Consider the following 13,081-nt stretch of genomic DNA (forward strand, 5'->3'; position numbering starts at 1 on the left):
TGGCCCTCAGAAAACATGACATGCATCCAGATCTCAGGCAGAATACAGTTGGTTTTCATGCTACAGTATTTCCCTTAATTTCTCTCTCAAAATGTCAAACAATCCCCAAGCTTGTATGTACTGTACAGGGCCTATTTTCTGTTAGGATGGATGTAATGGTGCCAGGTGGGCAAAAAGGTGGGTTTACCTTTTCCACATTTACTGTACATCAGTTTATCCGCTGTTACATACTTAGATACAGCTGTCAACATAAGTAAGAATTCAAAGTAATGAACTTCTGTTTTTTTTTGGTATGTAATAATATTCATGTATTACATTTTTTAGGTGCTTTTCATAATACAAGAATAATCTCAAAGTGCATCAAATAAAATTTTAACAAAAAAGCGTACAAAATATATATATAGAACCAAACCTTGAAAGCAACCATCAAAATCTAGAAGGAAGGGAAGGCTCGTAGAGATGAGTCATAAGGCCTACTTTGAAGGCCCCAACAGTCTGAGCAGCCTTGCGATTGTCAGGAAGGGAGTCCCAAAGGCATGGTGCTTGGGAGCAAAAGAAACGGCCCTCTGTTGTGGGTATCAAGGTCCTGGTGGCATGGAGCTGTTTGGCGTGGCTTTAACTTAATGGAGGTTCATAGGGGGACAGTAGGCCTGACAGGCAGACGAGTCCGATTCCATTTATTTATAAAGTGAGTAAAAGGTCAATGACAATATTTCACAAATTAGCAAATGTTTTACATGTCTGATTTTCACCATCCTCACCCCCATTCATTATGGTAACGTTTAGCTTATGTTTTAGGGTACAGACCTACAGGTAGTATGTATTTACAAGCCTGTCTGATTTTAGTCATCCTAACTCCATACACAACAGGATTAAAAAGTGGCTGGCACATCAGAAAGTACACTGATAAAATAGTGTGAAGTACAGTTGGAACATTTCTCATAGGGCTATCAAATCTACTCTGGAGCAGATTTAAGAAACAGCCGAAAGAGAAGTTGAGCAGCGAGGCCAGATGAGGAGTACAGGTGCTGAAAGCTTTCTGTCTGGTCTCAATGGAAGATTTCAAACAAATAGTCAGAATCTTAATATAAGAAAACAAAATAGTAATTAAAGGGATGGCGACAGACAAAACAACACCGTAGAGTCCATAGATGTTATTAACTGTTGTGTCTGAAGTTGAACAAGCAAGTTTCACCAGCAGGTAGTTGTCACAGTACACTTTGTCTATAACGTTCCCACACAATTTCAAACGAATAGTTAAAGACAGTGTTATGATGAATTTTACAAAAGAGTACAACCATATTACACAAACTAAAATACACACCCTGTTGGGTGTCATGACGACATTATACTGTAGTGGATAACATATAGCAAGGTACCTGTCATAGGACATGACTGCTAAATTGCTGAATTCAATAGATCCATATGTGTATATACTAAACATCTGTAGGTAACAGTACACAGTGGAAACTGAATGGGCATCTGAAACCAAATGAATCATAAGAGCAGGAAACAAAGCAGTGCTCCCATACAACTCATTCACAAACAAACTGCACAGAAACAGATACATGGGTTCATGAAGGCTTCTCTCCATACATATAACCATAATAAGCACAATGTTCGCAAAGACTATGGAGATGTATAACACAGTTAATATAATCAAATAGAAGTACTTGAAGTGTCCACTGTCACTATATCCAGCTAGCATAAATGATGTGAATTGTGTTGAGTTTTCCATTTTCCTAATAGTACATTGAAATATTTGTAGATATATTTGGCTCACAAGACAAGGGTAGCAGTGTCTATCAGGTGAAACTATCAATCTCTTATTGATGTCTCATAAATCCTTAATTCTTAGATTTGCCATGGATGACCAAAACTCTTTGCATGATTGCCACGGTGTTCCTCTTCAAAGTGTTATATCCCATAGGCATTCCCATGGAAAAACATTGTTACCTGTGGCTGCAATGGACATTGAGTAGTCTATACAGCAAACTTCATTCATCCCTAGTGTAGTTCAATAATATCAATATATTGAATAACAAATACAATTGAATCAATGTCTCAGCTTACCAGCCTTTACTTTACTGTTACACTGACAAACACTCCAATCATAGTGTGTGAATCAAACAGGAGGCAAGTCGTGCAGACCCATACGGTGGTAAAACCCCCTTGCATAAGTCATATGTACATCTCCCCACCAGAGACCATGGATCAATCCCTGTGTCCACCTATCTCACTCTTTCTCCCACTTGCCTGTCTCCCCCTCTGATGTCCTTACTGTTTGAATTATAAAAAGTTTTTAAAAAATATCTAAAACAACAAAACAGGATTTAAGTCTAAAAAAGGATATAAGTCCGGATCACCTGGTATCTTTCTCCAGACTGCCGTGGTGTAGACATAGGCATACTGCACGTTGTGTGTCAGTGGGCTATTCCACATAAACTACTGTCACATCACTGACCTTTTATACCTTTTAAACAAAGAAAAAAACAGTGTACAGCAGTTTGTTTACTCAAACTCTAATGACACCCAGAATAAAATTGTCATGGTGTGGCTCAGCCTCCTGTGGGTGGTTAGGCTAGTGCTCAGGCAATAAGTGCATAAGTGGCTGCTAAATGTTCTCTCTGCCGACATGACAAAAAATGTAAAGAATTTTAGAAAATTGCAATATTTTCTCTAGGCCCCATGACAAAATGTGTAGAATTGCAGAATATTACATTTAAAGCTGAGCATTTTTCTCTCCAACATCAAATCCCCCCCAAAAAGGCTAGTGTCCGCCCTGGATTGGTGGCACGCATCCCCATTTTCATTAGATCTGTTCATGTTCAAGTTTGTTTATTATATACACATGATGTGCGTGGTGTACACAGTACAACAAAATGCTTACTTGCAGGTTTACCTCTCGACAATGCAACAACAATAGGAAAGTAGTTATTAACTGAATAAAAGAGTACAAGAAAAATAAATTCTCGATGTAAAAAAAAATAGGATACAAACTTAGCTAAAATATCTACAAAAAGTCACTCAATTGAATTGAATAGGATATTTACACATGTGTAGGGGAATTGTGCAATAACAAATAGACATTGTGCAGTATTATAAATACAGTAGGAATAGAGTACCAGCAGTCATGGAGTGTGTGTGTGTGTGTGTGTGTGCGAGCCTTTGTGTGAGTGAGTGCACGTGTGTCAGTGTGTCAAGGTGCAGGGAGTCAGTGCAAAAAACAGTTGTTTTGCCAGGCATCAATCCCGGTTCAAGAGTTCAGTAGTCTGATGGCTTGCGGGTAAAAACTGTCTATGAGCCTGGAGGCCGGGACCCGATGCTCCGGTACCCGCTGAAGGGCTTTGAGGTCGTAAACGGAGCAATTTCCGTAACAGGCCGTGATGCAGAGGGTCAGGACGCTCTCGATGGTGCTGCGATAGAATTTGTAGAGGACCCGAGGGGGAATGCCTAAATTATTCAGCCACCTGAGAAAGTAGAGGCGCTGTTGCACCTTCTTGACCAGGGCGGTGGTGTTGTCGGTCCATGTGAGGTTCTCAGTGATGTGGACGCTGGGGAACCTGAAGCTGCTGACTTTTTCCACTTCAGTCCCGTCGATGTGGATCGGGGTGTGTCCTCCTCCCTAAAGTCGACAATCAAATCAATTAGTTTTGCTGACGTTGAAGGAGAGGTTGTTGTTTTGATACCACACTGCCAGAACTCTGACATCCTCCCTCTAGGCTGACTCGTCATTGTCAGTGATTGGGCTTCTACTCAGGCTGGTCACTAGAAACAGACTTTGATTTTGGATATTTGAAAAGGTCCTGAGGACGTCGATATATGCCTTCCTCAAGGCTCACCAACAAAAACAATTGCACAACACTGGGCTTGAACTCACAAAGCCCAGAACCAGAGCATTCTGGTAAGACCACTATGTCACAGCAGTTCACAATTCCCTAGCAAGCAGGGGGATTACTTGATGACTAAATGGAAATAGACATTTTTATTTAATGCTTTCCCCAAAGCTTTTCCCCAAAGCTTTCCCCAAAGCCATAGCTGTAACCTTAACCACTGTGAATTAATACCTAAACTTAACCCTTTGAGTTGTTTCTGTTTTAACCATGTAACCACACGGAATTAGCCCTGTAACCATGTGGAATTAATGAGTAAAAAAAATAGACGTTCATCCAATTACTGCATATTCCGAAGTGAAACTATGAGATCTAGTTGTACAGGGTTGTCGTCAGCAAACTTGGTGATGGAGCTGGTGCTTTGCCATACATTCATAGGCGAACAAGGAGTACAGCAGTGGGCTGAGGACACATCCCTGGAGGTCCCGTGTTGAGAGTCAGAGTGAACGAGGTGTTGTTGCCAATCCTCACAAACTGTGGCCTGCAAGTCAGGAAGTCCAGGATCCAGAGGGTAATTTCAGAGGGTGATTTCGAGACCCAGGGCCCTAAACTTTGTGACAAGCTTGGAGGGTACAATGGTGTTGAATACTGAATGAGCGTCTGCTTAATGATTAAAATATAATCTAATGTAATTATAGTCAATTAACAGCATTCTTACATAGGTGTTCCACTTGTCAAGGTGTCAAGGATATTTTCCTTGCCAAAAAAAAACAGATACTGAGAACTGATATTTTAAAAAATTGCGGCCTTTTATGCATTCTAGTACAGTTAAATAGTTAACACACACAAACACATGGACGCAGCGGTCTAAGGCACTACATCTCAGTGCAAAAGGTGTCTCTACAGTACCTGGTTGGAATCCAGGCTGTATCTCATCTGGCCATGATTGGATCCCATAGGGCAGCGCACAATTGACCCAGCGTTGTCCGGGTTTGGCCTGGGTAGGCTGACATTGTAAATAAGAATTTGGTCTTAACTGACTTGCCTAGTTAAATAAAGGTTGCACACACACACACACCACACACTACACTACACTGACCAAAACATTATTTTGTTGGCATTTACATATGTCCCCATTACCAGTAAAACAATCAAACCTATTTCTTTCACTTTCTTGCTGTTTTGTTGTTCATTTGTTCAGTCATTTCATTCTCAACCAGGATCTCATCATATATGTCAAGCAGAGAAGTTTCAGCTCTGTCTGTCCGTGGCCTCTCTTCCTCTGTGCGCACTGTCACTGTGTCCGTTTCCATCTTGTCCAGCTGTGTATGTAAAATTTCACGTAAACCATGTTTCGTGTCTGCATCGAACTAGCGGTCCTTGTACCTACCATCGAGCATGGTGGCAACACAGTAAAGAGGCGCAGAGAGAATGCCACCGAATCGCTTGTTCACAGCCTCAAGTACTTTTGTAAGTTTTAACCCCATGTTCTGTGTCGGCAGTTTTGTTGAGCAGGTGTTTCAATGCCATGACAAAGGGTATCACGTCTGCTGCAGACGCAGTTGATTAGCTTATTTCTCAAGTCAGTTGTTCAAACGGCGCTAGGAGTGTGTTCATGTTTTCAAGTTTCAAACATGTTTTGAAATGGCAGCAGCGGTATGAGAACCAGAACATTCTTGAGCCTGCAATACGGCTTTCCTCAGTACGAAATCCTTGTCGACCCACTGTACTGTCAGACTCATAATGCTCATGGGGCTGACATCGCTGGTCCAAATGTCTGCTAACAGCAGTGACGCCCATAGCAAGTAGCTCATGTATGCGAGTTTAAAAAATACTGTGTAGCTCCAGTACGGCAACATCTGAAAAATAGTATGTATCGGGGCTCAACCAGTCGGTGAAATCCAACATCATCCACAACAGAGAACGGTTGATTGTCAAGGGCAATGAATTCCATTATCTTTGCGTTAATGGATTTCTCCTTTGAGTTGTCTCACTGAAATCTTCTTACTCTTCTGTTAAAGGAATATAACAATTCCTATTTGTGTTAATTTAACCAATTCAATTTAAATCACTTTGTCTGTTTCTAAGAATTTGTAAGATCCGTATTTGCATAAAATGGACAGAGACCAGTCTACCAAAATTAGCCAATAGCATTTATTCTCGAGAGCGCTGATCATAGTACCATGTACATCAGTTTATATATTACATATGATGTCATAGGTTTTAAAATGTCCCTCCTCCTCTCCGACCAGGACAAAGCAGCTTCAAAAGTTCATTCCAACTCACTAGCACACATACATGACACACAATATATCTGGATTATCTCCTGAAGTCTCACCACCGTTTATTACCACTTAGCAGACAGTTCCAGTCCCTCCCAGATACGGAAAACGTGGAGGGGCTCTTGCTGTCTTATTTTATACCCACAGAGTTATAGCCGGGTCGGTTCAAACATAGGTTAATGATCCTCTTTGCTTACTTTAGACCCACACACATACATTCCTTCGTCCACAATGGTTATAATTTCCAATTACCCCTTGTCCATGCTACATAACCTCTTTCCTAGGAACTAACATTATTAATCAGATATTGTAAAACAGGCTAGAGTTTAATTAGTTATAGTTCTATTTAAATGTACACATTGTTTAGTCATTATTCATAAAATTCCTAACATTTTCAAATGACTGCTCGACTTGAACTTGTTCAGTTGTTGGAAGTGTGCAGTTAGTATTTTTCTGCTTTTGTTCTGTGTGGTGCTATATTTTTTGTGGCGTCATTACATCATCTACCTACGTTACATAGGTATGCCCGTCAGTGCACATTGGTGTTAAACTAGACATCAGGCCGATGCCGATGTTGGCATTTTTAGCTAATATCGGCCGATTCCGATATGCTCACCGATATATTGTCCCTAATTTGCTTACTTACTTACTTACTGACTTTATTGTCCCCATGGGGAAATTTTTGTTTCAGTGTCATGTACACAACTGTACAATCTATGAGACCACAGGCTTTGCCGATTTCCTGCAGTGGATGATGATAATGATGCTGAGTAAAGAACAAATGTGTAGGTGTCGGAGCTGCCCTCTGAAGGAACAGGTGACATGAGCCTGGAGGATGATGTGTGATCCTGGGATGCTCAGGACATTTCACATCTTGATTCTGTTCAAGCTGTATCGCAGTCGAGGTCCTGGCTCAGAACTTAACAGTGTAGTGAGTGAGCACACTGACCAGTCTTCTTCTGACCATCCCCATACTGACCTACCAAACTCTGACCATTCCAGCGTTACACACTGACTGTGTTGACGCACCCACCATCAACACAGCACACGACACTGTCACCCCTTGTGTAGTTAAACCAGTGTTGAGATTTATTGAGATTATGAATCAGCAGAGAGTTAGGTTTTTATAGTCTGAAATGTTTTTATAGCTATGTGGCGGTATCTCTCCACATTAGTATTTTGTCAAAGGTATTTTCATATTATATTTGTTGTTTTTTTACGTCCCTGTGGACATGGTTCGATGTCACAGGACAAGAATGAGACGAGGATATGTTCAAGCCCCTTATTGTGGTTTTCTTTTTATTTGAGGTCCTTTCAAGTCACTGGGTGTTATTAACATGTGACAGGCATGTTTACATATGAGGGCTATGGGGACTGATCAACCTCTTTTCACTCAATTTATCATGGAGAATAGTTTGACGACTGGAATATTTAGTGACTGTTTAAGAAGCAGGGTCTGCACCCTTAATACACATCTCTACCTTTTGTCTTCTCTTCTAAATGTGTTTTGCTGCATAATTTTGTACATACAGTATGTTGAGTGTTCATGGTATGTTTGCATATTTTCTGTCTAGTTAGCAAGTGGAATTCAGTAGTGTAACTGTAACGTTCGTCATTAAGGGTAGACCAAGGTGCAGCGTGGGAGGTGTACATTTTCTTTCATTTTAAATGTTCCACCAAAAACAATAAACAACTCAACGAACGAAAAGCTTCGTTGTGCAAAAATACATGCAGCCAAACAAAGACAAGATCCCACAACTGAAGGTGGGAAAAAGTGTTGCCTAAGTATGATCCCCAATCAGAGACAACGATAGACCTCTGATTGGGAACCATACTAGGCCCACAAAGAAAAAGAAAACATAGATATACAAAAACTAGAGTACCCACCCTAGCCACTCCCTTACCTAAACAAAATATAGAGAATAAACAGGGATCCCTAAGGCCAGGGCGTGACATTAACAGGGTTATTCTTTTTTTCTTTTGTATTAACCCATCCACCACCATATGTGGAGGACACATATATTTTTAATTCATTTTTTACAGCTTTTTACTTATACATTTTGCATACAGTTTTTACATACATGGTACTTTTATATACAGCAATCATATAACAGTAATACATTACTGAACATAAGCTCCTTAATCCCGCCACTCTCAGCCCATCCCACCTATCACCATAGACCACCCTCGTGGTTTCCATGCGCCGTATGTTTTTCAATTGTGCTGTGATGTTTTACATTCATTTTGAACTTTTCTAATCATATAGTATCCACAGATTGTGAGACAAAGATGAAAACCTTTCCTATAAGTATTATTATATTATTTATTGCATGTCAAATCCTGATCTGTTTCACCTGTCTTGTAATTGTCTCCACCCCCTCCAGGTGTCGCTTATTATCCCTGGTGTATTTATCCTTGTGTTTCCTGTCTCTCTGTGCCAGTTCGTCTTGTATGTTTTTCAAGTCAACCAGCGTTTGCTTCTATTCTCTTTTGCTAGTCCTCACAGTTTTTGGGAGTTCCAAATCACCCAACACTGCTATTTGTAAGGTTAATTTTAAGTAAATGTTGTGATTTTTTTTTGTTGACTTGATTATTCCTGTCATGCTTAGCTAAATGGTATAGTCCTTGTGTGTTCTCAATGAACATTCGGGTGCTTTCATAAATTCGCTCTGGCTATCTACTCCGATTTCAGAGCACTCTCGTCTGAGTGTACCAGAGCGCAGAATAATGAATTTACCCCGTTGAATATGGCCGGTGTCAGTAAACGTCGGCAAAAAGTGTAATTAAATTGTTGCCAGCAGCACAGTTACAGTCAACAACTATCTGGATAACATAACTGCCTAACCAGCTCTGCTATGGCGAGTAAAATGGTCAGAGTGGTCTCATTTGTGTCTGGTAGCTAGCAAGCTAGCCAATGTTAGCTTGGGTGCTTGACTGCCGTTGTAAGGTCAGAACTCTCAAATCAACCCTACTCTTCGGCCCAAGCATCCAGTGTGCACTCCGAGAGCAAACCGCGAGCACACTCTGGCACGCCAGATTGAATTTAAGAACAACTAGAAATTTGTTATGCTAACTAGCAAGCAAATTGGTTGCGTAGCAACATCAATGTCCCATAGACGGGTGAAGAGCTAGTTCGCTCAACTGAAAGGATACTGTTTGTTTACAGTATACTAACATTAACTGATAGTATATAGTATGTAGTATAAACTCATTAAGTATGTAGTATACAGTATGTTAGTATGAAATTCGAACACAGCTCTAGTGATTCTGTCTCTTCATAGCTAAATCTACAGAGCTGATTATCTACAGGTATCAGATATGAAGGTAAGACCCAGATGCAGACCAAAGTCGGATAACCAATAGTTTAATTATCCCAAATAGACAGGTCAAGACAGGCAGGGGTAAATAGTCCAGAGAAGTGAGGGAAAGGTACAGGACAGCAGGCAGGCTCAGGCCTAGGTCGGTAATCCAGAAGTTGGGAAAAGGTACAGGATGGCAGGCAGGGTCAGGGGCAAGCAGAGTGGTCAGGCAGGTTGGATCAGAGACAGGACAGGCAAGGGTCAAAACCAGGAGGACAAGATAAATAGAGACTGGGGAAGAGCAGGCGCTGAGACAAAATGCTGGTAGGCTTGAACAAACAAGACGAAATGGCACAGACAGACAGAAAACACACTTATAAATACACAGGGGATAATGGGGAAGATGGGCGACACCTGGAGGGGGGTGGAGAAAATCACAAAGACAAGTGAAACAGATCAGGGTGTGACAACCGGGTTATTATTGGTGATTCCCCTAGCCACTCTATTCTAAACCAATGGGTTTATTGGTTTTCATTTTTAGCTTGCCTTCAACCAATCAACATGGAATCTTACTGGCGTAGCTTGCTTACGAGGGGCGGTGTGTGAGTTAGAATCGTCCCAGTCAACAAGCGCCAAACCAGCGATGAGTTAACTGCTGCAAAGTACTGTACATCAAAAGCGCAGATCGGAATATACAAGTTATATCAATTTGTTTCTAAACATTTCTGGAATATTGTACATGAGATGTGGTGTTTGTTTGTGGTACATTTGTTGATTATAATTTCAGCAAATGCTAGCTGGTTATTCACGGTGTCTGTGGATGTTTTATGTATTTTGTACAGCGCGGGTGCAGAAAGTAGAATGATCTATGGAGGCTGCATTGCATGATGTACTAGCCATGCTGGTTTTCTATCAGATAAGACATCTGTGACTGGTGCTACATGCTGGAGTCCTTGTTGATGATTGATTGTTTACAATGCAAGAAGAGCACTGTTACACTTGAATATAGATAATATCCCCATAATCTAAAATAAACATAAACACGGCCTGGACAATTTCCTTCCTATTAACAAAAGTCAGACATGCTTTGTTTCTGTAAAATAACTTCAACTTCTTCACCAGCTCAGTGACATGTTTATTACATGACAGTTTGTCATCAAGCCAGATACCAAGATATGTGTAGGAAGGAAGGAACTTAATTTCCGTACCATTAGCAATAACTACTTATTACAAATTCATTTAAATCTGGCTTATGGGACCAATAATTTTTTTTTGCTGTGTTTGCATTTAGCACAAATTTTAGATCCAATAGTGACTTCTGTATAGTAGGATATTTTTCATCCTGTTATCCCAATAGAAAATATCATAACACTACCACTACATAATAAGACAGGGAAGGTAATGCAAAGCTACAATCAATGGTTGGCTAGTCAATATGTCATCCAAATCAAGATGCAAGGTTTGTCCAATAACAAGTGTAAATTGTTTGATTTACAGCCTGAAGCTATACATAACATACTTGTCATTACTAAAACAACAATTCATACCATTATAAGACAGTAAAAATCATCCTTTTTTCAGAATATGAGTATTGAATATACAGTATGTTCAACTAGGATAGAAAAATACAAGTGTAGTGTTTAAATTAAATGGAAATTCAGAATTTGATATTTCTGTTCAGTATTTCTTGTATATGGAATTTATATCACTCCAAATGTGTAGCCTACATTCAACCATACTTTCTAGTTACATGCATATTATTGTTATTGCACCAATAAAACAATTAATTGCCTTCCAAAGCGGTCGTGAATATACATTTATTTGAGAGATGCAGTGAGGAAGAGGCCTATCACAACTCAATAACATTTAAAAAAAATATTTTTACAGAACTGTAACCACAGGAATTATTGACATCATTTTTTTTCTTATTGTGCGGACAATAAATATTTAAGAGTAACTGCATAAGGAGTAATATATTTGTGCTACCAATTGCACCCTATTCCCTTCATAGTGCACTACTTTGTCTCTGGTCAAAAGTAGTGCACTCTAAAGGAAATATGGTGTCATTTGGGACTTGGTGAGGCATTTTCCTGCTCAGGAAGTGTGCTACAATTACTCTATTCTTGGAATATTTGTAAATCACTTTCCCAGAAGAGGGCAATAGATATCAAGAAATAAGGGCCCATTTAACCTTGCAACAGTTTTGGCAGATGTTACCTTCTGATATCAGGAAGTCTCCCTGTTGTGTAAGATCATGTAACTAATGTGTCATATCAATGATTTTATGTGTATTACACATTTTAAAAACTGCACTTCGAATCTGCTGGAGATTAAGTCCATATATGACAGGGTTTAAGACAGGTGGTATAACAAGGAATTGTACACCCATTGCATTACGCATATTTAGTGTAATATTAACATCACTATTCCACCCTTGCAAAATGTCAAATAGGGTCACTGTGATGAAAATAACCATTGTCAATAAATGTGGCACACATGTCTGTGTGAACTTAATCCTTCCCTCAGCTGACTTTACACAAGTCCTTACAATCTGACAGTAAGAAAAGGCAATGAAAAGTATCTGTAAAACATGAAGCACTATTATACAATAGCTCAAAATATGATTGATGGTTATGGGTGAACATGAATGCTTCAATATAGACGGATTGTCACAGAAGATTTTATCAATGCGAGATCCACACAAAGGAACTCTGACAGTTAAAATAACTGTTATGAGTGCTATAAATAAAGGATAACACCAAGACAATAAGAGTAACTTTCTAACAGTTAAAGATGTCACAATGGTATGGTAGAGTAATGGTCTGGATATTGCCACATACCTGTCGTAAGACATCACTGTTAGAATTGAAACTTCACACATGATAGATGTGTATATTACATAGGCCTGAGTCAAACATCCACCATAAGATATCACCTGAACATCTGACTGAAGGTCCAATAAGAACTTGGGGTAGAAACCAGTGGTTCCGTACAATCCATTGACACATAGACTACACAGAAAGATGTACATGGGCTCATGGAGGCCTTTCTCCTGAATGATTGTTATGATCAGAGTCAGATTCCCAGTGATGATGAGAAGGTATGTGATAAGAGACAAGGTAAAATAGACTGATTTGTTGTTAAATGTCTCTTGTAAGCCACATAGATAAAAGAACTCAACTTGCGTTGAGTTCTCCATAGCTTTCGTTAATTTCCTTTCTTTGGTCAAAACAGCAATTCTTAGTCCTTACGAGGCTTGAGTGTGTATTGATGTGAATGAATGCATGTGAATTGTTGGATTCTGTGTAGGCTCAGACTAAAGAATCATTTTAAAATACATTCACATCCTCCCTCAAACTCTTACTCTTCAAAATTAAAGATCCCAATTATATCTTGAAATTAGACATCTGCGTGAAAGAAAGATATTAGCTTTGGTCCATGAAACGTCTTCTTGCTTGACAGAGGGATACTGCCCTAAGAACTTGTCATGTTAGCCTCTAAATATATCTTAGTCTGTGCTCACATGGGATTGAAGTTTGTGTCAACATGTAACCACTCCATAGAGATGGATCTGTAATGAGTTTATAACAAGCAACTAATTTGGTTAAATTTACTCTATGTATTAACAAATCCAAACGTCTGCCAGCAGAATATGATTTTTCACCCA

General features: G+C 39.6%; 2 protein-coding genes across 2 annotated transcripts; both read right to left on the reverse strand.

Annotated features, from left to right (window-relative positions):
• Window positions 1–787: 787 nt before the first annotated feature.
• Window positions 788–1,738, reverse strand: LOC110503337 (olfactory receptor 11A1-like). The gene has a single exon (XM_021581703.2). The coding sequence runs from the start codon at window positions 1,736–1,738 to the stop codon at window positions 788–790; it is 951 nt and encodes a 316-aa protein (XP_021437378.2).
• A 1,518-nt stretch (window positions 1,739–3,256) lies between these two features.
• On the reverse strand, window positions 3,257–12,613 carry LOC110503338 (olfactory receptor 1D2-like). The gene is made up of 3 exons (XM_036961075.1): window positions 11,710–12,613; window positions 4,216–4,295; window positions 3,257–3,625 (listed from the first exon to the last, which is right to left on the reverse strand). The coding sequence occupies exons 1-3, from the start codon at window positions 12,611–12,613 to the stop codon at window positions 3,257–3,259; spliced, it is 1,353 nt and encodes a 450-aa protein (XP_036816970.1).
• Window positions 12,614–13,081: the final 468 nt, after the last annotated feature.

This window comes from Oncorhynchus mykiss, chromosome 24 (genome assembly GCF_013265735.2).
Source record: "Oncorhynchus mykiss isolate Arlee chromosome 24, USDA_OmykA_1.1, whole genome shotgun sequence".
Taxonomy (NCBI): domain Eukaryota; kingdom Metazoa; phylum Chordata; class Actinopteri; order Salmoniformes; family Salmonidae; genus Oncorhynchus; species Oncorhynchus mykiss.

Bases quoted from the DNA above. Each gene is read 5' to 3' on its own strand.
- LOC110503337 (XM_021581703.2), bottom strand. From the start codon at position 1,738: ATGGAAAACTCAACACAATTCACATCATTTATGCTAGCTGGATATAGT.
- LOC110503338 (XM_036961075.1), bottom strand. From the start codon at position 12,613: ATGGAGAACTCAACGCAAGTTGAGTTCTTTTATCTATGTGGCTTACAA. The intron at 4,296-11,709 runs GTAATACACATA...ATGTGTCCTCAG, and splicing joins AAGTGCAGTTTTTAAAATGT to CCCACTGCTGTACTCCTTGT. The intron at 3,626-4,215 runs GTACAACTAGAT...TGTCGACTTTAG, and splicing joins AGTTTGCTGACGACAACCCT to GGAGGAGGACACACCCCGAT.